Source organism: Schistocerca gregaria, chromosome 1 (genome assembly GCF_023897955.1).
Source record: "Schistocerca gregaria isolate iqSchGreg1 chromosome 1, iqSchGreg1.2, whole genome shotgun sequence".
In the NCBI taxonomy this organism is placed as follows: Eukaryota; Metazoa; Arthropoda; class Insecta; order Orthoptera; family Acrididae; genus Schistocerca; species Schistocerca gregaria.
In genome coordinates, this window is record NC_064920.1 from 971,287,745 (window position 1) to 971,312,156 (window position 24,412).

The 24,412-nt window shown below is 41.0% G+C and overlaps 1 protein-coding gene across 3 annotated transcripts in view; it reads right to left on the reverse strand.

The window, feature by feature from the left end:
- LOC126276820 (probable 39S ribosomal protein L45, mitochondrial) overlaps nucleotides 1–24,412 on the reverse strand; it is an 80,035-nt gene that overhangs the window by 54,041 nt on the left and 1,582 nt on the right. For all 3 annotated transcript variants that reach the window (XM_049977309.1, XM_049977307.1, XM_049977308.1), the window contains exons 2-3: nucleotides 3,921–4,037; nucleotides 3,239–3,442 (exon numbers count right to left, since the gene is read on the reverse strand). In XM_049977309.1, coding sequence (XP_049833266.1) covers nucleotides 3,239–3,442; nucleotides 3,921–4,037 — 321 coding nt within the window. The remainder of the gene's footprint in view (nucleotides 1–3,238; nucleotides 3,443–3,920; nucleotides 4,038–24,412) is intronic.

Below are 24,412 nucleotides of genomic sequence, written 5' to 3' on the forward strand. Positions count from 1 at the left end.
AGTACTGCCCAACCAAGAATGCCTGCACAGCTGCAGCTCCCTTCCGTACCAGGACCCATCTTAGAGATGGAAGGGTCTCCACTACCAGCACTGGGGTCACTATGCCCATGACTGTGCTGCCAGGAGGGTATTTCAGGCTGCAAGCTCCTCTCTGCGCTGACTGGGAGTTAGTAAAACTGGAGGCCATCTGGCAGTCCAGAAGACATAGGTCTGGTTAGGAGCATTCCCAGGGTGCCCAGATAGGTGAGGGTCAACTTGCTGATACGCAACTTGCCATTTCCCCAATGGGCTACCACCTAGTTACTGGGCACTAGCTGGCATCTCCAATGCATAACTGGCTCATGCAATGCAACAGTTACTCCACATCCACTACTGAAAAGCAAGGCCTCCTTGGGGGAGACACCACGGCCAAGCAAACACACATGAATGCTGTGTAGGTGCCTCCCAGCACCACCTGCTAGGTACGATCCTTGTATGTGATCACCGCCTGGCAATCGACCTCAGTCTATCCTTGCTCATCATGCTATTTACCACATTAGCTAGAACTGTACCTCTCCTGCCATGAGGCTATGCCATACATTGTATCCATTATGAGCTATTGTCCTGTAAGACTGTCCAATATTCTTCTTCTGGAGGTGCCACCACATGGCTTTTTTGTTGTGAGGTACAACATTCATTTACCACTTTTAGTGGCTTGTTTCCTAGATGAATTCCCTCAGCAGCAGCTGATTTAATTTGACAACATTCCATTATCCCTGTTTTGTTTGCTTTTGTTGTTCTTTTGCTTTTTTTGCAAACTCCTTTCAAGATACTGTTTCTTCCCTTCAAATGCTCTTCCGAGTCCTTAGCCATTTTTGATAGAAATACAACGCCATGTGCAAACTGCAAAGATTGTGTTTCTTAACACTAAAACTTAATTTCTTCTAGAAATTTTTCTTTGGCTTATTTTAATGCTTGCTCAATGTACAGGTTGAATAACATTGGAGATAAGCTACAAGCCTATCTCACTCCCTTTTCAACCACTGCTTCCCTTTCATGCCTTTCCACTGCAGTCTGGTTTGAGTGCAAGTTGTACATAATATTTTTTCTCCCTGTATTTTATCCCTACTATCATCAGAATTTTAAAGAGTGTATTCCAGTGAACATTACAAAAAGCTTTCTGAAAGTCTACAAATGCCATAAACATAGGTTAGTTTTCATTAACCTATTCTCTATAATAAGTTGGAGGGTCAGTATTGCCTTGCATGTTCCGTACATTTCTCTGAAACCCAAACTGATCATCCCTGTAGTTGGCTTCTACCAGTTTTTCCTTTCTTCTGTAAATGATTTGTGTGAGTATTTTGCAATAATGACTTATCAAATTGATAGTTTGGTAATATTTACCCTTGTCAGAACCTGCTTTCTTTGGAATTAGAATTATTACATTAGCCTTGATATCTGAGGGTGCTTCCCTAGTCACATACATTTTGCACAAAAAGTGGGATAGTTAAGCTGTGGCTGCCTTCCCAAGGATATCAGCAGTTCTGAGGGAATTTCACCTACTGCAGAGGCCTTGTGTCGACTTAGGTCTTTCAGCTCTCTGTTAGTTTCCTCTTGCAGTGTCATATGTCTGACCATCTATTTCCTCTTACCCTCTTGTAATATTGTCTTTAAGTTCATTTTCCTAGTATAGCTTCTCTACACATCCCTTCCACCTTTCAGTTTTCCCTTCTTTGCTTAGATAGGTTTTCCATCTGAGCTCTTGATATTCATACAGCTGCTTCTCTTTTCTCTACCAGTATCTTTAATTTGCCTGTGGGTGGTATCTACCTTTCCACGAATTACACATGCTTCTATAGACTTGTATTTGTCCTTTAGCCATCCCTGCTTAGTCATTTGGACTTCATATTTTAGACACATGTATTCCCTTTCACCTGCTTCATTTGTTGCATTTTTAAATTTCACCTTTCAACAATCACATTAAAAATCTCCTGTAATGACCAAGTTTTTCTCCTAGGCCTTCTCTTTTTATCTATTTGATCCTCTGCTGACTTCACTATTGCATCTCTTGAAGCTGCCAATTTGCCTTCTACTGTATTCTTTTCCCCTGTTTCAGTCAACCACTTCCCAATGCTCCCCTTTGAAATTCTCAACAATCTCACGTTCTTTCTTCCTGATCCCATATTCTTGATTTTCTACCTTATTGCAATTTCTTCAGTTTTAATCTCGAAGTCAACAAATTATGGTCAGTGTCCACACCTTACCCTGGAAATGTCTTACAGTTTAAATCTTGTTCTGAAATCTCTGTTTTACCATTATATAATAAATCCAAAACCATTCAGTGTCTCCAGATCTCTTCCAAGTATAAAACCTTCTTTCATCATTTTTGATCCAGGTGACAGCACTGATTAAATTATGCTCTGAGCAAAATTCTATGTGGTGGCATCCTCTTTCCTTCCTCTCTCACCCTCCCCCCCCCCCCCCTTTCCACTCAATATGCTATTTCTCGTTCTATTCCTTTTCCTATTACTGAATTCCAGTCCCCCACCACAATCAAATGTTCCTCTCCCTTTAACTATCTGAATAATTCCTCTTATCTCATCATATATTCTTTCAATTTCTTCCTCATCTGTCATCTTAGTTGGCAGATAAACTTGTACTATTGTGGTGGGTGTTGGCTTGTATCTATCTTGGCTAAAATAATGCATTCACTATGCTGTAATAGTGGCTTACCTGCATTCTTATTTTCTTATGCATTATTAGACCTACTCCTGCAGTATCCCTATTTGATTTTGTATTTGTACAATGGTAATTACCTGACCAGAAGTCCTGCTCATACTGCCATCGGACTTCACTAATTCTCACTATATCTAACTTCAACTTCTCCACTTTCCATTTTAAATTCTCCAATCTACATCCCGATCAACGTATCTAAAATTCCACACTAACCTACAGAATGGCAGTTTTGTTTTTTCTGATGCTGATATCTTCCTGAGTAGTCCCTGCCTGTTGTTCTGAATGAGGAACTACTCAGTCGCTGGAATGTTTTACCCATTACGATGCCATGGTCATTAAGCCAAAGATTAGAGCCACATGTCCTCAGGCAAAAAAATAGCAGCTGTAAGAGTTCCCCTGCCTTCTGTCATTCACAAAAAGAATATGTTACAAAAATAGTAACTAAGATCCCTTGTAAACAGACATAAATTTCTTCATTTATTATGATGGATAAATGAAGTTCTAGTTATTTACATCTACTTACTGGAACAGAAATTATGGACATTTTCCCATCACCTTCTGGTGGCACATAAGGTTCAAATGCACCACCTGTGCAACTTATGAAAAATGGTCTTTCTACCCATGGCCTTGGTGGGAGAAGACCTCTTTCCTTAAGTCTACTCCGTACTTCTTCCTCAGACAGTTCATCAGTGTCTTCTTCAAAATTTGGTAATTCAATTTTCTGAACCTGAAAGCCAGACAATGATGCATTACTAGATAACTGGGAAAACCTAAAAATGGCAGCATCAGGGTTTGTTAGTGACATTCTTCAATTTACATTGTAAACTGTAATTGAAACATGATGAACAGAATTTTCATAATTACAAATTACATACAGGCAAGCAAAATTCCACTTTGTTTCCTCTTGCCGTGAATTTTCTTCCAACTTTATGACCCAAATACCTGTTGTTATGCACATTTCCTCAAGCTTCTCTATCACTTCTCTACACTATTTTTGTCTTCCCCTTTTTTTCCTTTTAGTTCTGACGAATTATAATGGAAAGCAAAGTATGTATGGTTTGGTCTCAGTTGTTTAATATGTCCCAGTCTCAGTGTGCTATTAACAGGCAGGGCTTTTTAACTACCTGACACTTACTTCATTTATTTTTCATTTTTACATTTAAATTACCAACCAAATTTAAATTTAGGTAACTGTAAGAACTTACCTTAAGGCCCCTAAGCCTCTTAAACTTTGGATTCCAGTGTTTATAACACCTCACATGTTGTGAATTCAATAAAGTACATTTAATGCCACATGAATATGTTCCAGGGATGATACATTTCTGAAATAAAATGTAACAGTTATTTTTCCATCTTCCAAAAACACAAACTCAAAGGACAATTCATAAATATATCTGAAAGTAGTGAATTTAACACATTACATTAAATATACGATAAAAGTATTGACAATCATTAGTCAGGGTGAACACACTTTTTTTCTGATGAACTTGGTACAGCTGCTCAAGAGCAGCAGCTGAGTTTTGATGTAAGTCATCAGTAGTTTTGATATCTTACTATCAAGTAATTTGTTAAAATTCATTATATCTCTTGGTCAGTTATAGATAGGTTGTGATACAGTGCTACTATAAATGATTCAGTTGTTTTCATAGCTCTGTATTTTCCAAAGTGTTACACAAACAAATATGACTGAAGCCTAAATAGAACTGTAAACTCACAATGCTTTTTGCCCCCTCTAGTCTCATAGCCCATGTCCAAGCAGTAGTCAGGTTTGTTCCATACCTTATGTAGCAACATCCTATCAACACTCAGCACAACAACAATGATGCATTCTCAGAAGTGTTGCTCGCTATGGTGGTACGTAAACACAGCGCTTAATGTACCCCGAACGGAAAAGGTCACAAGGCATCAGGTCATGTGATTTTGGGAGGGCACAAGAAAGGGGGCAAGATCAACAAGGGAACAGAGCCATGTCATCTTCACTACTACACCCAATCCAGTGATATCAAGGTAAGAGGTACGTCACAGATGGCGATGTATTCTTACACAAGAAGAACGCTCCATACAACTTTGTTGGTGACACTGCGCAGATAAGCTCTGGATAATCCTGTTCATGCACCAAAATTTGATGAGGATTTTCAGTGCCTCACACTCTCACATTGCAATGATTAACCTTTCCAGATAAATGGAAGGCATTTCATCATTGAATATCAGCTTGGAGACAAAATGTTCTGCCTCAAGTGCTACCTGCATTGTGATGCAAAACAGAAACTGCCATTTAAAACTGTTGAATGAGCTGCAGACAGTGCAGTTTGAAATGTTACCACCATCGAAGAATCTTCCTCAGAATTTGCTGTGGTATTCTAAGTTCCTGACTTGCATGGGCCGCTGATTTTTTTAGGACTGCATAAGAGACTTTCCCTCACTCTCTCCATGGTTGCATCTGGGACACTTGGTCAACTAGTAGTTTTTTGTTTACAGAGACAACCAGTGTCCGTAAACTGTTGATACCAATGCAAAGTGCTCTGGTTGCATGGCAGTTCTTTTCGATAATTCCTTCTGAATGAAAACTGCATTGTTGTAACACGTAAACATTATACATATTCCAACAAAAAAAACTGTTTTTGTGCTTTGTCATTTTGTCGAGACACCATCATATTACCAACAGTGGACACAGTGTAAACTCTGTGATTTTCCCATTTTACTCATGAATCAATCACATTTGAACATGTAATATTTTGGAAAATTGAGAACTTAGTAAAAAATGAATAATTAGCCCTGTACATTACAGATATATGTATTTAAACTGAATGATTACTTTCACTCTACAGTACCTGTTCAAAATGTCAACAGTCTAGTGATCTCAACAAACTTTATAGCAACGTATCATGAACTGAATCTACCATTACAAGATATTTGTGTAACTCTTTGGCAAATTAATTTTGAGCTCACATCTGTGAAATCCAAAGCATTTCCCATCGCTTTCAGCAACTCTAGAGCTACAGTGTAACACAGTCACATATGATCATATATATACACAGTACTGCCACATTAACCACCTAAGTGCAATAACCACTCACAGATGGGAGGTGTCAGGAAGAGATATACAATGTGTCAGGGAAATGTGGAAAACAGTGCAGTCATTGTCATAATGCAGAAACAGAGCACTTTATCTGATTCCCAAAAGGGCATGATCATTGGCTTTCGGGCCAAGGCTGGAAGCATTTCCGAAACAGCTAGGTTTGTAAACTGTTTGCATGCTGCCATGGTTAAAGGATACCAATGGCAAAATTGCGTTATTCAAAACAGGTGCTGAGGCAACTGTGGTCCACCATGGGCCACAGATGATAAAGGTGAATGATGGCTAGAGATATGTGTATGGGAGAATAGACATGCAACTGTTGAGTAAGTGACCACATAGATGAACCAAGGAGCTATCAACAGTGTCTCCCCAATGACTGATCTGCAAGCCCTGTTGTGTATGGGTCTCTGCAGCAGATGCCTGGTTCATAAACCCTTTCTGGCCACTGTTCATGGGTGACAAAGGCTGGAATTTGCATGCCAATACTGCAAATGGACATTCACTGAGTAGCGACAGGTGGTCTTTTCAGATGAATCTCGTTTATGCTCCATGGGACTGACAGCAAACATCCTGAAACAACTGTCAGAAGGTCCAGTCTGGAGGAGGGAGCATTATGGTCTGGGGAATGTTTTCGTGGCATTCATTGGGTGTTATTGTCAGTCTGGAAAACACAATGGATCAACACAAGTATGCAGTTATCCTTGGGGATAATGTCCATCCCTTCATGCAGTTTGTTTTTTCTCAGCCCCTGTCCTCCCTTGTCCACCAAACTTGCTGGCTTTAAACCACCTCAACAGGCTGTTCAAGCAGTAGATCTTCAACAGAGAAACCAAGTGCAGTTGGCCACAGAACTGAAGTTGGCATGGCTCCACACGCCTAAGGCACCTTTCAGAACTTAACTGACTCTTTTCCTGCAAGTCGCAGCATTTCACACTGCAAAAGGTGATTATTCAGGTTTTTGGCTAGAGATCACACTGATGTGACTGGACAGTTTATATTGTGTGAGAATTCTGTAATGAATAAAAGTCTGTACCCAATATTCCAGGAGGGAGCATAGGTCCCCCTCTCCTCTCACCCTGCCTCCCCTTGCAAATGCCTATACTCCCAACATATGATCATTTGGTTCACTCAATAGACTCATATAACTGATTTTGAGTTTTGGACAACTGATGTGTGATTCATTCAACCAAATGAAAAAATCTCTAACATTTTTCTCTCCCATTCTGTGACCAGATATAAAGTTATACACACAAACTTCAATCACGACATCAACACTGGCCGCAGAGGACCCTACATTAGCAGCAAAGAAATCTAACCGATAGTCAGAGGCTCAACCCAGCAGCAGTAGAAGACGACCCTTTGCTGGCAGCAGAACAGCCTCCCTCACTTGTAGCAGCGGCAGTGAGCATTATAATGCAGCCAAAGAAAAACATACAAGGTGCAGAAAATCTGTAGTATTCAAGGATTTTTGGCACCCCACATCAAAACAGGATCAGATATGACGCAGTAAAGTGTAAGTACAACTATTACCATTCTCTACTTTACATATTTTCATATTGTAAGCTATATTTCGCAGGGCTTGAGAAATTAATCTTTTGAACTTCAAGTTTCAATTAACAATGACAATAATAATATTATGTGTATTATGGAGGACTGGTACAGGGATTCTGAGTTAGGGGTTGTTAACACTATAATTTGGTAAGTCAGTTCTGTAGAAAGGATGCCCAAAGCGGAGGATATCGTATTTTTATTAAATCTAATCTGTACTACTTTGGCAAGTTGTCGTTTCACATTGTTGCCAAAAAGTACTTGACCAATATACTTATAAATAAATATCATCCGAACAGGCTTTGAAGACCCAACGACACTGAACGGCCACGATGTCATCCTCAGCCCTTAGGCATCACTGGCTGCGGATATGGAGGGGAATGTGGTCAGTATATGCTGTTGGCAGTTTTCATGATTAGTGTCGCTACTTCTCAGTCAAGTAGCTGAGTGCACCCCACTTGCCAACAGTACACGGCAGACCGAACGGTGACCCATCCAAGTGATTCTGTGAAAAGATTTCACCCCAAGAAAAAACGTGTTTGTTTTAATGACTGCCACTCCACTCGCGTATCATATTGTCACGTAGAAGACGGTGTAATTAGATGAATCATGACCACTAACTTCACGTAACGAAGGTTTATTCAGCACTTGCACATACAAGAGCGCGGAGTGAACTGCCTCCGGCCAAAAAACATGCTGTATATATACAGTTACAGAACATTCCAGTACAATGATTCTCGATATTTGGGATACTTCTAGAATGTCATTGAATCGAATATAGAAATTAAAATTTTACAATTCAGGTGAGTTTTGAACTCGCAACCCTCCATGCATCAGTCTAGTATCATAACCGCTACACCATAATGACAGTGCTACTCAGCTTCTTCTGCGACATTGCTCTCTCCTTAAGAGAACAGTGTCTCGGTGTTATGTCCTCCTAGTCCGGGAACAAGTCATCAATCCATACTCTGACTCCCGATGACTGACGTTCATCGTGGCGGTGATCTTCTTAGAACTTCCTTTGCCACTACACTCTTCATCACTTTTCCGTTTGTTGCCTGTTGCTGGAGCTTAGAATTTACCCTGGGTTGCAGAATCCTTATAGGGCTTCATGTGAAGAATGTGGACTGTATCTCTGATCTTTCGTCGTCTAGTGTATAGGTCGAAATCTTCAACTTCATAAATAACATCAGACAACTGTCTTACAACCTTATAAGGTCCAAAGTAGCGCCTGAGGAGTTTCTCAGAGAGACCAACCTTCCGAACAGGAGTGAAGATCCAGACAAGGTCACCAGGCTGGTAGACAAAAGGGCGGTGGCTCGCGTCATACCTTCAGCAATCGTTTTCTTGAGCCTGCAGCATGCGGAGTCGAGCTAACTGCTGAGCTTCCTCAGCTGTGGTTAACACATGGCCGATGTAGTCATCGTCCACGTCATCAGGCCGTAATGGAAACACAGTATCCATCGTCGTAGTCGCCTCACGCCCATGCACCAGGAGAAATGTGTAAATCCTGTGGTGTCTTGTTTGGCAGTGTTGTAGGCAAACACCACGAAAGGTAGCTCTGCTCAACACTGATGAACATTGATAGCATGTCGGCCAAGGTCTTACTAAGGTGTTCAGTAAGCCCGTTAGTTTGCGGATGGTAGGCAGTCGTCATGTGATGAATAATGTTGCACCAACGATTTATCTCTGTCACAAGATTCAATTGAAAAACTTTCCCTCGATTCGCAATTAATGACCTTGGGGCACCGTGTTTTAATACAATGTCTTCCATGATGAATTTGGCTACCTCGAATTCTTCTGCTGTTTTCACGGCTTTTGTAATGGCATAGCGTGTCAAATAATCAGTGCAAACAATAATCCATCCATTGCCACTAGCAGATGTTGGAAATCATCCGAGGAGGTCAATCTCAACACACTGGAAAGGCATTTCGGCTGGTGGAATTAGTATGAGTCGGCCAGGTGGTTTCTGAGGAACTGCCTTTCTCCTCTGGCACTCTCAACAGTGCAACACATGGTGACGGACACTCCTAAATAAACTTGGCCAGAAAAATCTCTTGTAGATCCTATCGTACATCTTAATAAATCCTAAATGTCCAGCCTCAGGTGTGTCATGGAATTTCCGTAGAACATCTAAGCGCACGTGCTTAGGAATCATTGGAAGCCACCTCTTTCCACATGGATCAAAGTTTTTCTTACAAAGTAATCCATTAATTACCTTAAATTGTCCTTTCACATCCTCTGGCCGATTTAAGGCAAGCATAATGTGCGAAATCTTGGCGTCCTTCTTCTGCTCAGCAGAGAGACCCTGGAGTGTGGCGAGAGTCACGATCTTCATCAAAGTCTTGATGGTCTTGCACAGGGTTTCTCGAGAGACAGTCAGCATCTTGGTGTTTTCTTCCACTTTTGTACACAATGGTGATGTCATGCTCTTGAAGACATAGTGCCCACCTGGCGAGTCGTCCTTTTGGATCCTTAAGACCCGTCAACCAACAAAGTGAATGATGGTCTGTAACAACTGTGAATGGCCTCCCATAAAGATACTGTCGAAATTTGCACATGGCCCAGATCACAGCAAGACATTCTCTGACATTCTCTTTCCGAAGTTGATTAGTTTCTCTCAACTTTTGTAAGTGTCTTAGAAGCATAGGCTATAACCTTCTCTTTTCCATCCGAAATTTGCACCAGAACAGCACCAATCCCTTACCCACTGGCATCTGTGTGTAGTTGTGTAGGTGCTCTCTCATCGTACAGACCAAGTACAGGATCAGTCGTCAGAGCTTTTCACAGCACATTGAAAAATCTTGTTGAGCACCACCCCAGATAAATTTAGCACCGGTTTTTAACAACTCTTGGAGTGGCCTGGCTCTGATACAAAAGTCTTTGATAAAACAACAGTAATAAGAACATCATCTGAGGAAGTCTCACATCTCTAATACTTTTACGAATAGGAAATTCCGTTACAGATCTCCCCTTATCTGGGTCTGGGCACACACCTTCTTTGACACAAGGTGTCCACGTATTTTGATTTCTTTTGCTCCAAAAAGACACTTTCTTGGACTAAGTTTCAATCCACCTTGTTGAAGACACTTAAGAACGGCCCTCAGTCTTTTTACAGGTTCATCAAATGTCTCTGACAACACTATGTCATCTAAATAACAAAGACACAGCATCTACTTCAGGTGACTTAGAAGATTACCCATCATCCATTCAAACGCTGCTGGCGCATTACACAAACCAAGCAGCATTACCTTAATCTCATACAGGCCCTCAGGGGTGACCAATGCAGTTTTCTCACGATCAGCCTCATCTACTTCGATTTGCCAGTATCCCGAGTACATGTCCATGGTTGAGAAAAACTTAGCCCCCTTCAGACACTCTAGTGTATTGTCAATTCGTGGAAGAGGGTAAACGTCCTTTTTAGTTACCTTATTAAGCTTCCTGTAATCAACACAAAAGCGCCAACTACCATCCTTCTTCCTGACGAGAACCACTGGTGACGACCATGGGCTCTGCGAAGGCTGTATGATGTCATTATTCATCATTTTCTCTACCTCGTCATGAATTATTCGACGTTCCGTTGATGACACATAGTATGCACTATGGCTTATTGGTTGATGGTCTTCAGTGCTAATCAGGTGCTTCGCCGTCGATTTGTCTAATTGGCTCTTCACCTGTGGATTGAAGCATTCAGAAAACTCTTGAAGAATGGCAAGCAGCTTCTTCTGTTGTTCCTTAGTGAGATCTGGTGATAGTGAGCTAAGTGAACTTATCTCGTAGTGGTAGCACTAATTTCGCCCACAGACTAGGCATGGGAGGTTTCTATGACACTCAGCTGCTCTGCAATTAACAGCTCAGTGTTTGCTATGCACATGCGTCTTGGAAAGATCTGTGGCTCTCAGCGACAGTTAACTATCCACAATCCACTGAATCCATTCTTAAACGAGACGACAGAGACTGGGATGACCAAGTTATTCTTCTGTGGTATGCTTCTCTTACATTCCACTACAAGATCCATGAGTTCATGCATGGCAGGACACATGACAGTTACCTTTCTGGCACTGACTGCAGGAATGATCACTTCATGCAGCACACATAGTCTCCACACACTCGGATGCGTATCTTCTTGTCCACAGTATCTCATCTCGTAACCTTTGAGCGACCACAATCTATAATTGCCTGAGAAGTTTTCAAAAAGTCCCATCCGAGAATGACGTCATGACTACACTCTTGTAAGACGATGAAATCTAAGGGCTGTATATGGCCAGTTATACCCACATGAATGACACATCTTTCTGTAGGTTTTACATTTCCCATTAGCCACCTTCTGCAGAGATGTTTTGTTGTCGGCGAATACGGTTTTCTGCCAAGTATATCGAGACAATGCATCAAAAATAAATTACACACAAAAAGTCGTATCGATGTCTGTGATGGAGGAATATTCCGAAATGACTGAATATGATGCTCCAGAGTCCACAAGAGCTTGGGCTGGTTGACTATCCATCAAGATATCAACATAGTTTTCTATCATTTTTGTAGTGATCGACGGAGGAGGATTCTTCTCTTCGGCGGCCTCACCTCCAAGGAAGATCGCACTCTTTAGCTTTCCAGGTTGCAGCGGCTAGGTGATCGGCTGGAGCTCCTAAATGGCGATGGTGACCTACATCGTCCTGCACCCACATCATCTTGTTCATCTTCGTCGTCCTGGAGTTGGCATCAGCTAAGATCGGTCTGCTGTCTTCTGGCGCAGTCATCATCAAATATCTGCCACCTTGCTCGACAATAGCGCACCACATGTCCAGGTTGTCCGCAATGGAAACATACAGGTTGGTTATCATGGGTCCTCCAGGTGTCAGTCTTCCTTGGTGCCCACACAGGTGCCTCGTGTGGCATTGTAGGAACGTAACTTCACCTGGGTCTCGACTTTTTCACCGTTTTAAAGGGAAATGAAGGACAAGAGATTGGGTTCAATGTCTGTTTCACTTCCTCTCTTATGACCTCTTGAAGCGTCTCGGTTTTTTGCTCGCTGTGCAATCCAAGTGCCTTCTGAACTTCCTCTCTCACTATCTGATGAAGAACATTTGTGAAATCAGTTGCTTCCTCCATCACAGACACCGATATGACGTTTCGAAGCTGTTCAAACTTTTTGTGTGTAATTTATTTTTGATGCATTGTCTCGATATTGTGGCACCATTTTATGAAGTTGTCTGCTGTCAAAACTTCCCTCAGGGAAAGCTTGACACATGTCCTCAGCAACAGCCTTCATGAGATGTGGAACCTTGTCTTCCTCCTTCATTCTAGGATCCACTATTTTACACAGCAACAAGATGTACTGAAAGTAGGATGCTGTACTTTCTTCAGGACGCTGTGCCCTGCACTTTAATTTATCTTCAGCCTTGCACTTCAGTCGATGTGTATCGCCAAAATACTTGCGCAGTTCCACCTGGAATACTTCCCAGCTTGTGAACTTCTCCTTGTTGTTCTCATACCATTGCTTGGCAGTGCCCTCCAAGTAGAAAAACACATTAGCCAAACACACGGTGTCATCCCATTTGTTAAATTTGGCTATATGCTCATATACCTTCAACCACTTCTTTGGATCTTGGTCGTCACCACCAGAGAACTCGGAAGGATGTCTCATGTGGTGGTACACTGTTGCTGTCATCGTAAAGCCTTCTTCTTCTTCTTTTTCTGTCTCTGGTAAATTCTGATCTGTTGAATATGGCTCAAACTTGGGTTTCTCGCCAAATAAACATCGGCTCTGTCATGGCCTGATGAGTGCCACTGTGTCAACGATAATGTGCGATATCACAAGTTCTAATACCCAGCATCTCCACCAGAATAATGTCACGTAGAAGACAGTGTAATTAGATGAATCACGAACACTAACTTCACTTGACAAAGGTTTATTCAGCACTTGCACATACAAGAGCACAGAAACAACTGCCTCTGGCCAGAACACATGCAGTATATATATATATACAGTTACAGAACATTCCAGTACGATGATTCTTGATATTTGTGGATACTTCTAGAATATCCTTGAACCAAATATAGAAATTAAAATTTTACGCTTCAGGTCAGCTTTGAACTCACAACTCTCCATGCATCAGCCTAGTATCATAACCACTACACCACAGTGGCAGCGCTACTCAGCTTCTTCTGCGACAACATTTCTGGCACTCTCTCCCCTATTTTACAATTATACAAAACAAGCTGACCTTATTTGAACTTTTTCAGTGTCTTCTTGTCTGGTATAGATTCCGTAGAACGGAGCAATATTCCAGAAAGAGATCAGACAAGCGTAATGCAAGCAATCTCTTTAGTAGACCTATTACAGCTTCTAATTGTTCTATCAATGAAGCACAGTCTTCTGTTGACTTTCCAAGCAACATTATCTATGTTTTCATTTCGGTTTAAGTTATTTGTAATTGTAATCCTCAAGTATTTCGTTGAACTGACAGCCATTAGAGTTGTGTGATTTATTGCGTAACTGAAATTTAACAATTAGTAATGGTGTGGATGACTTCACACTTTTCATTATTTAGATTCAATTACCATTTTTTGCAGCATAGAGATACCTCATTTAAGTCATTTTGCAGTTGGTTTTGATGTTCTGATGACTTTTCTACAGGAAACTGTGGTAATTTTATAAGTAGTTAAACAATGAATCCTAGTTAGAAGTGCTTTCACAATCAGGTACTATTAATGCTTACAATGCTTCTTCTTCAGATTGCAGGATGCGTTTTGAAATGTTCTTTCGAAACAAATTGGCTAAAGTTCATTCATGTGGCATAACCAAATCTAATACCTGAACTTTGTCAGGAATTACAATTTGCTGCAGAACTCTAAAAAGGCTCAGTTCATGAATGAAAATATTCACAAATGCCCAGTTTATAGAGTATATAAATACTTATAAGAAAATATATTGACAAGTAATCCCAAAGACAAAACTGCTTAGAAATGATAGCATAATAATACTATCGGGCAATAAATCACGACCTCTATAGTATGGGAATTTGTAAAAAAAAGTGAAACATGGGAAACCTATGAAGAGCAGGAAATCACACTTAGAAATACAATTTTGTGAAACAAAGACATAGTTCAAGACTGTGGCTGTTATATGAAATGTAGTGTTGATGGTGTACAGCTACCAGTCACAAACTGATTTTAGGTTAACTTTATTAAAAAAAAAGTACCGTTATCGGTTTCAAATTTTTCACAACCCATCATTAGGTGGTTTTTTCATGCTTTCATCAAAACAAATGAGTTGCCCTAGGATAAACAAAAATACACAATTACAAACGTGTAACAAAAAAACTGTCTAATGATGAACTGTGACAAATTCGACTCCGGTAACTGTGCTTCTTGATTAAAGTAACCTAAACCCAATTTGTGGCTGGTTGCTGTACACCACCAGCAATTTGCACTTATAAGTGCTGACAAAATTAATGTTGGCAAAAAGAACTGCACAATTACATAAATGATTACTTTACAAAAACTTCTCAAACACTAAGCTGGATTTTTCATGAATCAGGATAAACTTAAATAATGCACACCTGCAAACACAATGAGATTAGTTCCAGTTAGTGAACATGAAATAGCAAATATGGCTAAAATCCTCAAATGCAAATTGTCAGCAGTGTAGATGAAGTACCCGAGCCACATAATCCATACTGCTTCACAAATTGCAAAACCCTTGGCTCACACTGTTACTTTATTATTCCTCCACAGACTAAGAAGACCTTTATTCAATAGTAGTAATAGGTACGAAGCTGAAAATTATCAACCCCTATCATTCCTTTAAACATTCGCTCAGGTATTTGAGAGATTAATTAAACAACAAACCAAGTACCTAAATGACCAAAACCTACTGAATAGATATCAATATGGATTTTGAACAGATAGAAGCACAGAAATAACAACAATGGATTGCACAGAGAAAATAATTAGAAACACAGAAAACAACAATAGTGCTGTAGGAGTTAATTTAGACCTTTTGATACTGTTGGCCAAGAAATTCTTTCAAATGAGCTGGGAAACAATAGGCATAAAAGGGACAGAAAACAAGTGGTTTCAATCATATCTGCAAAACAGATCACAGGTTGTGTAACTCGTATCAGCTCATTCTAATTGCAAACTCAGATTAATATCTGATGCAAAGATTGTCAAAATAGGTGTACTACAGTGAAGTGCATTAAAACACCTTCTGTACATCAGAAACTGCACCTAAAATCATGTTGTTTGCAGGCTGACACTAGTGCAAGTCCACACAATCATGGTTCAACGCCAAAAGGTTGACCCTTGATGTGATGAAAATAAATTATATTTAACTTGGAAAAATGGATCAAAACCGAGATCTCCAACTGGTACTGGGTGGAAATGCACTAGAAAGGGACAATGCACAAAACTTTAGGGAATATATGTTGCTCCAGACAAAAACTGGAAAGACAATATAACAAGACTCTCCCAGAGAATCAGTTGGCATGTTATTCTCTGAGAGTCAGTTCAAAATTATGTTCCTCAGATGTTAGAATGGCTTACATCGATTACTTCTAGTCCCTTATAGCTTATGGAATAGTTTCTTTGAGGTACATTACAGAAAAGGGCTATTTGAATCTTATCACAAATCTCTACTAGATCTTACACAAGCCCCCCCATTTAAAAAGTTGTTTGCACTTACACTACCCTCCCTAAACATACCTTAATGTGTGTTATAGCAAGATAGAAGCTTGGAGACCTAAAAACTAATATTGATTACCATAGTTACAGTCAATTATTGATATAATTGTTTAATAGGATAGATAAAAAGATCTACTCACCAAGAGGCAGCATAATGCACACATAAAAGACTGTTATAATTGGCAAGCTTTCGGAGGCAGTGGCTCCTTCTCGAGGCAGAAGGGTTGAAGGGGAAAAAATAAGGGTGAAGGAGAAGGATTGGAGAGCTCTACGAAAACAGGTATATTTTGGGAAAGTCACCCAGAACTGTGAATCAGGGGAGATTTAATGTATGTACCTTCTCACCCCATAAGGTAAGTCTCCGCGACCTGCAGTTTTGGGTGACTTTCCCAAAATCTACCCCTTTTCCTAGACCTCTCCAGTCCTTTTCCTTCACCCTTCTTCCTTCCCCTTTAACCCTTCTGCCTGAAGGAGGAGCCACTGGCTCCGAAAGCTTGCCAATCAAAACAGTCTTTTATGTGTGTTTTCTGTCACCACTTGGTGAGTAGTTTTTTTTTATCTATGCAATTAAATAATGATTATCATAATTGAAACACTCGTACCTGTGGGTCCCTCCTTGTACAGTGAACAAGAACATCTCATGTTCACAGTCATGAGAGCCACTTTGCTGCCTGCCTTTCTCTATAATGTACTGCCAACATTCATAAAGAAAGATTTGGATTTTAGAACAGAATTAAAAACATTACTCATTGAGAAGTGTTTGTTGCAAGGATAACTCTCATGTGTGTAGTTCAGGAAAGCTAGTGGTAGATGGAAGGATCCTTATGACTCACGCTGTGAAGCAGCCACTGCAGTCGATCACGTTGTGCTCAGCTGCATGTTGTTCCACTGGGTGGTCAACTAAGTTCTTGGCCACAGTTTGGCAAGGGCCATCTAATCTGGGGAAGAGCAGGTTTATGTCGTACTGACATAAAAAGCTGTGCAGTGACTTTAGCAGAGTTGGTATATGACACGGCTACTTTCATAGGTGGCCCTGCCTCTGTCGGGGGTATACCTGTAACAGGACTGAAGTAGAAATTGCTGGGTAGGTGAATTGGGATCTTCCACGGGGATATGGTCCCTGTTGCACGAGGTTGGGCATGGGAGTGACAGAGGAATGGACTAGGATGTTGTGTAGGTGGGCAGGTGACAGAGTACCAGTTTAGACTCGTGAGAAATATCATGGATAGGACATCTCTAATTTCAGGACACGATAATAGATAATCAAGGCACTGGCAAAGGATATAGTTCATTTTTTCCAGTCCTGGGGGATACCAGGTGACAAGGGAGCCACTGCATTGTAGCTGATTCTAGTCCACAGACAGATTTCCTGTGCCATAATCCTCCCATCACCCTCAAGAATTAGCTACACCAAACCACCCTGGACTGGAACAACTGAATCACATAATTTTACCAGGGCTTTGATCATCATGCCCTGAAATGAGAGACATCCTACACAATATCCTTCTCAGCCTCCTAGTCATATTCCATTGCCCACTCAACCTACACAACATCCTGGCCCATCCCCATGTCACACCCATGCCCACCCCTTGTCACAGGGATTGATTTTGTGTGTGTGTGTGTGTGTGTGTGTGTGTGTGTGTGTGTGGGCGCGCGCGTGCGCGCGCGCGCGCGCGCATGCACTCTACTGAGAGGAAGGATATTTATATTTCCAACATTGCATATTCACGGGCACCTTTTATAATTCATTAGCTTATCCATCAGTGTATCTTTACCCACAAATCATTGAATATTATGAATGTACTTGCATGTGTGTCACATTAGAGGTAAACACTTCATCTAATTCAGATCCATCAAAAATCAAAAAAATTGTTCAACTTTTGGAGGGCCTTTAACTCAAGATTACTGTCATCATTGCAATCATTAATCACTGTTTGCGGACAAACAGAAGTATGCCTTGTGATGCGACAGCCAGTAGGGCCAATCCGCTGATTCCATGTGTTAAAAGAACTTTGGAGTTTGGGTCGAATGGTTAACAACGATTTTCAGTTTAGTGCATGTTTGGTGACAACCGTCTTCTTATCATAGCATTCATTGTGGATGATAGTATAGGGAAATGGCTAGCATTAAACACAAAATACCATCACTTTTGCTTGATTCTATTTTCAAGTGGAGTATCAGAAGTAGAAACTGAGTACCCATACGGAGTATCCTCCAGTGTTATCAGATGCAAGGAGAGCAGTTGAAGCACATGTTGTAAGGGCTGATGTTGCACAGTGTGGACTTTTCTGCTATGCTCCAACCACAGCAGCTGCCACTTTAAGGTACGCAGACTATAAACGTAGTGTTGAAAAGACATGGTCTATTCAATGACATAAAATTCCCAAAACGTTCATCACAATTCTACCACCTTACAAGCCACTCATGCATCAAGAGCATTATCGCATGAAAGGCTCAAATGCTTCCCTTGATTTTGGTTGTAGAAACTGTAAGTCATGGAAAAATAAAGGTACTTCTAAGTTCCATCTGTGAAATAATAGATTTAAAAGTCTGCTTCAGTGTCCATTTCACTGAAAATAATCTAAATACTTTAGTATTAAGTGAGACTACTCCCCAAAAAGCAGAAGTGTTGAGCTTGCGATAGGCACACACTAAAGAAAGAAAACTTGGTAACTTTTGGAATTACCCTTTGACGAGCTACAGTAAACTCGGGCGCACACAAGCACGCGCACGCACTCACTCACTCACCACTCACTCACACACACACACACACACACACACACACACAATAGCATGCGCGCACGCCTGTACCTAGACCCTCACATGGTGCGGGTTAGACTAGCAGTGTTAAAGCTATTTTTCTGCGTGTGGACTGGTCGAGGTGGGTATAATATCAGGTGGAGTGGGTAGATGGAGAGCGAGGCAGGAATCAAAGAGAGGGTACTGGGGGTTTGTGGAAGTGACTCGGAAAGAGGCAGTCAGTTTGCCGACACTGAAGACGACATGGAGTGATTTATTGTGATGGGATGACACAATAGAGGAGGGTAAACTGTTGCATGGAAGGTGTAGTGGGTTATCTGAGAGTGGGGCCAGGATGATTACCAAAGCAGAGGATGTGTTGTGAGGATACTCCCATGTGCACAGTTCAGAGAAGGGGAGGTTGAGGATCCAGGTGGTTCAGCTTATGAAGCAGCCACTGAAATTGAGCATGTTCTCAGCTGCATGTTGTGCCATCAGGTGGTCAACTTTGTCCACAACAACAGTTTGGCAATGGCCATTCATCCTGGTGGACAGCTGGTTGGTAGTCACACTAACATACAAGGATGTGCAGCATTTGCAGCAGAGTCGGTTTATGACATGGCTGCTTTCACACGTAGTCTGGCCTCTGATTAGGTGGGATAAGCCTGTTACAGGACTGGAGGAGAAGATTAGTGTTTAACATCCTGTCGACACTGAGTTCATCATAGACGGAGCACAAGCTCAGATTAGGGAATGATGTAGAAGGAAACCGGCTGTTCCCTTTCAAAGGAACCATCCCAGCATTCACCTGAAGTGATTTAGGGAAATCACAAAAAACCTAAATCAGGATGGCCGGAGATGAGTTTGAACCATTGTTCTCCTGAATACAGGACTGGAGTAGGAGGTGCTGGGTGGGTGGACTGGGCAGCTCTTGCACCTTGCTCTGCCACAGCGATATGATTCCTGTGGCAAGGGGTTGGAAGTGGGTGCGGCACAGGGATGGACTAGGATGGTGCGCAGTTTGGATGGGCAATGGAACACCACTTTAGGAAGGATGAGAAGGATCTTGGGTAGAATGTCCCCTATTTTGGGACAGGGCGAGAGATAATCAAAGGTCTGGCAAAGGATATGGTTCAATTGTCACAATCCAGGGTGATACTGAATGATGACAGGTACACTCCTTTGTAGATGATTATCACCCTGGACTGGAACAACTCAACCACATCCTTTGGCAGGTTTTTGATTATTGTCATTCTGCCCTGAAATGATGTACATCATGCCAAGATCCTTGCTGCCCCTTCTAAACTGATGTTCCATTGCACACCCAATGCATACAATATTCTAGTCCATCCCTATGCCACTGCCACTCCCAACCCCTTGCCGCAGGAATCATATCCCTGTGGTAGAACAAGGTGCAGGACCTGCCAAATCCAGCCACCAAGCCCAATCCAGCCACCTAGCATCTGTCACAGACTTATCCTATCCCATCAGAGGCTGCTGCAAGCACAGCACAGCCTTTCATGTTTTGTAGGACTACCAACCAGCTGTCCACCAGGATGAATGGGCACACCAAGCTGTTGTCACGAACAAAGTTGTACATGCAATGCCATACCATGCAGATGAGCACAATATGCTCAATTTCTACAGCTGTCCCACAACCTGAGCCATCTGTATCATTCCATCTACAACCAGCCACTATGAAATATGCTGATCGGAGTTATCCTTACAATACACCCTCTGCTCCTGTAACTGTCCTGGCCTCACTCTCAGGTAACTCAGTGTTCCCGCACCTTCCACCCCACGATTACTCCTCCTCCATCCTGTCACGATTACCCCTCCTCCATCCTGTCACCCCTACTGATACATGTCCCCATGTTGTCTTCAGTGTGTGGTTCTTCCCATTGGCCACTACAATCATGCCACCCCTCTGTACCACATTCCTAGCCAGCAAACTGGCCGCCTCCCTCCGAGCCATTAGCTACCCATCCCCAGTCCCTCGCCCTGCCTCCTGCTTGCCTCTTGCTCTACCCATGCCACCCAGAGGTAAATGGAGAAGGATTGTTGAGGTGTGGTGAGCGGGAAGTTGGGAATGTGATTCTGACAAGAAGCATGTCCAGACAGCTGAGATGGTTAAGGAAACTGTTATAAAGAGGCAGATCATTTGGGTTCAAGTCCCAATCAGGCAAATTTTCAACTGTAGCTATTGCACTGCTCCAATGCCCTGTGCGGCTGGAAGTATTATTTTCTTCTCATTTATTTCCCATCCTGTTTACTTCCCATTCATTTCACCCCAATTATTCATGTGTATGCCTCAGCTGCTTCATGACAAGTGGTGTCTGCTCTGTCAGACACGCCCAACAGAATCGACACCAGTCATATTGATGGTTTTATGGGAATGATGGCAGTCTGATGAAAAAGTTTCAGTATGGACATGGGTTCAATGTCAAACTCCTATGGGAATCAGACATCTGTGAGCAGGAGGTAAATCTGTGGGGACTGTCATGGTACAGTGAGTGGTAAGCTGGGAATTTGGGTCAGACGGGAAGTGCATCTGGATGACCAAGGCAGTTAAGACAACTGCTCTAGGGAAGCAGAAAGTTCTGGGTTCAAATCCTGGTCTGGCACAAATTTTCAACTCTCCATTGCATTGCTGCAATACACAGTGCAGATGAAAGTCAATATTTCCTCCCCATCTCTTTCCCTTCCCATTTCCTTTCCATTCCTTTCACCCCAATTATTCATGCTCCATATCAACTTAGAAATATTGATAACAGTCTCAGATGGAAAACTAGTGCAGAAATGTTACTATTCAAATGAAGAGTTCATGAAGGACGACTCAGAATCTGAGAAAGAGAGAACACGTATTTAAGATGATGTTATTTTTTATTAAAATAGAAATCAGCTGAGTGTAAATTGTGTATTCAGTACATTAATGATATTTTAAGAAAAACTGTACAAAATATTTCTGTTTTGACAAGTCTCCCATACACTGAGTTAATGACTTGAAATTGTATGTTATGAGACAGTAAGTGTCTATTCAGATTTCAGTATGGGATGCTTTTTCTGTCCTAACAATGAAAGGTTTCTTTTTTTTTAATTTGACAGGAAAACCAATCCTCTGTGCTTTTTTTTTTTTTCTCCTGTTGTTGCTGCACACTATGCATACAGATTGGTTATGCCTAAATTCTATTTTTTACATTTTTTGTCAGCTGTATCAATATTTTTTATGCGGTGGCTATGATTTCTTTCATATGTAGTGACTCTCGTTATGCTTACAATTAGGAACAGGCTTCCAGTCATGCTCTTTTAGCAGTATTATTTTGCCCTTATTACATGTTATCATGTGCCGTCAGTCTTGCTATCCATTAATTAATGTCTATGCAGAAAATCCCTCCAACTAAGTTACTTTCCACCATTTCAGAGCATAAGGAGTCTGAAAGTAAATTAAATAAGCACTAATCAACCCAATAAGGCTCTTTTTATTAATAATTTTTTTTTTAATGATTACTAGGTGTATATGACGGGAGGTAGCGGGATGAAGGGTACCTTATGGCACACACTGCAATTCTGCCATGCTATCAATTATAATAAATTAAGGGACCATAATTATTTTCAGGAGGCAAAATGTGTAGAACTGTCAGCAAATACATATAAAAGTAAAAGTTATACACTTCCTATCTTTTAGGACTAATAGTTACTTGCTAGGGGAGGAGAGACATGTCCGTAGTTGGTCCCTCTCACCTTGGAGTGTACCTGACTTTCCCTCCCTTTTAAACCTTCCACAACCTGTTCCTCTCTCCTCTCTGAGTTCCTAAAGCTAGAAAGTGTATCACTTCCACTTTTACACTTGTCTATCGACAGTACTACACATTTCATCTCTTGAAGGTAGAACTGGCTAGCAATGCTGTCCCACAATTTATTAATCTTCTTGAATGAAATCTCCTTTGATGCAATGTACTATCAGTTCTATCTGTTACATGCATTTTGGAATCAACATTCAACATTTACCTTTTATTAAATGACAAAGAGTATTTAGTGATACCTATTTTGTTATCAAGTATTCGTACATATTCAACATTTAACTTTTATTTAAATGACAGTGAGCATTTAGTGATACATATTTTCTTATCAAGTATTCATAGTTAGTCAGTAAATTGCACATTACACAGATAATTTGCACAATTTATGTCTAAATCATGTGGAATGTGTCAGGTAACAGGCTATATTTACATGACTGGTGTGTGTGTGTGTGTGTGTGTGTGTGTGTGTATAGCCACATGCAGGTCATTTACAAATCACTAAATATCACGAAGACTTAAATGACACAAAGAAAAAATGCCGAAAGTCACATAAACACGTTATAAACGAAAATGCATCCCCATATGGATCATCACTCACTGTTGTAGGTCATTTACAAATTACTAAATACCACAGAGACTAAAATGACACAAAAGAAAAAATGCCAAAACTTACAGAAAAAAGTTATACATCAGTAGAAGACAATGCATCCCCACATGGACCATCATTCATTGTTGCCTATCACCAGTAAATGGCAACTGAAGCTTAGCACTTGGGATTAAACATTATAAGAGAGAGAGAGAGAGAGAGAGAGAGAGAGAGAGAGAGAGAGAGAGAGAGAGCAAAACAGCAATGCCAGACTGGTCATAGGATGAGAGGGTCTCACCTGACAAGTGAGTCTTTCATCCTGGAGTCTGAGTGACCTATTTTTCCTTTCTAATCTTCTCCAACCTTTCCTTCTTCCTCTCTGGGCAAGGAAGTATTAGTTCCAAAAGCTATGATAGTGTCATCTACGGTTAGGTAAATACTTCACCTCCTGAAGGTAAGTACCAATCACCACTCCAAGTCCTTCAGCATTTCTGTGACGTTCTCCTGGAAGTCGAGCAAACCTGCAACCATTCATGCTATCCTTTTCCATATACATTCATTGGGCCCTGTAGTGCTATTTGGTATGGGCCTTATGCACTTGTGCAGTGTTCTAGTTGGGCCCAGCAAATGTTTTGTATCCAGTCTTCTTTGTAGACTGCTTGTATTTTTGCTGCATAATACCAATGAACCAAATTTGGGCACATGCTTTACATACAACTGCACTCAAGTGATCATTCAAGCTTGTATTCCCAAGTATTATTCTACTAAGTATTTGTATCAATTGACTGATTATTAAGTTACTACAGTCTTGTGTTTTGTGAAGTGATAAATTTTACATTTTTTAACATTTAAATAAAGTTGCCAATCTTTGTGCCACTCTGAAATCTTATCAAGATCTGACCAAATATTTATGCAGCTTTTCTCACACACTGCTTCATTCAGTATAACTGCATCATATCCTAAATGTCTGATGTTGCTGTTAATATTGCCTGTTATTTCATTAATATACAATATAAATAGCAAAGATTTCAACACGCATCAATGGAGCCTGAAGTCTCTTCTACATCTGTCAATGACTCTCCATCGTCGATAACATACTGGGCCTTTCCTCCAAGAAATCCTCGCTCCACTCAAAAATTTCATTTGATGCTCCACATCATCACACTTTCAATTAATTTGCATTGGAGTGGTACTAAGTTAATTCTTTTTGAGTGTCAAGAGATACTGGATCTACAAAATTACGTTGATCCATGTGTGAAAAGT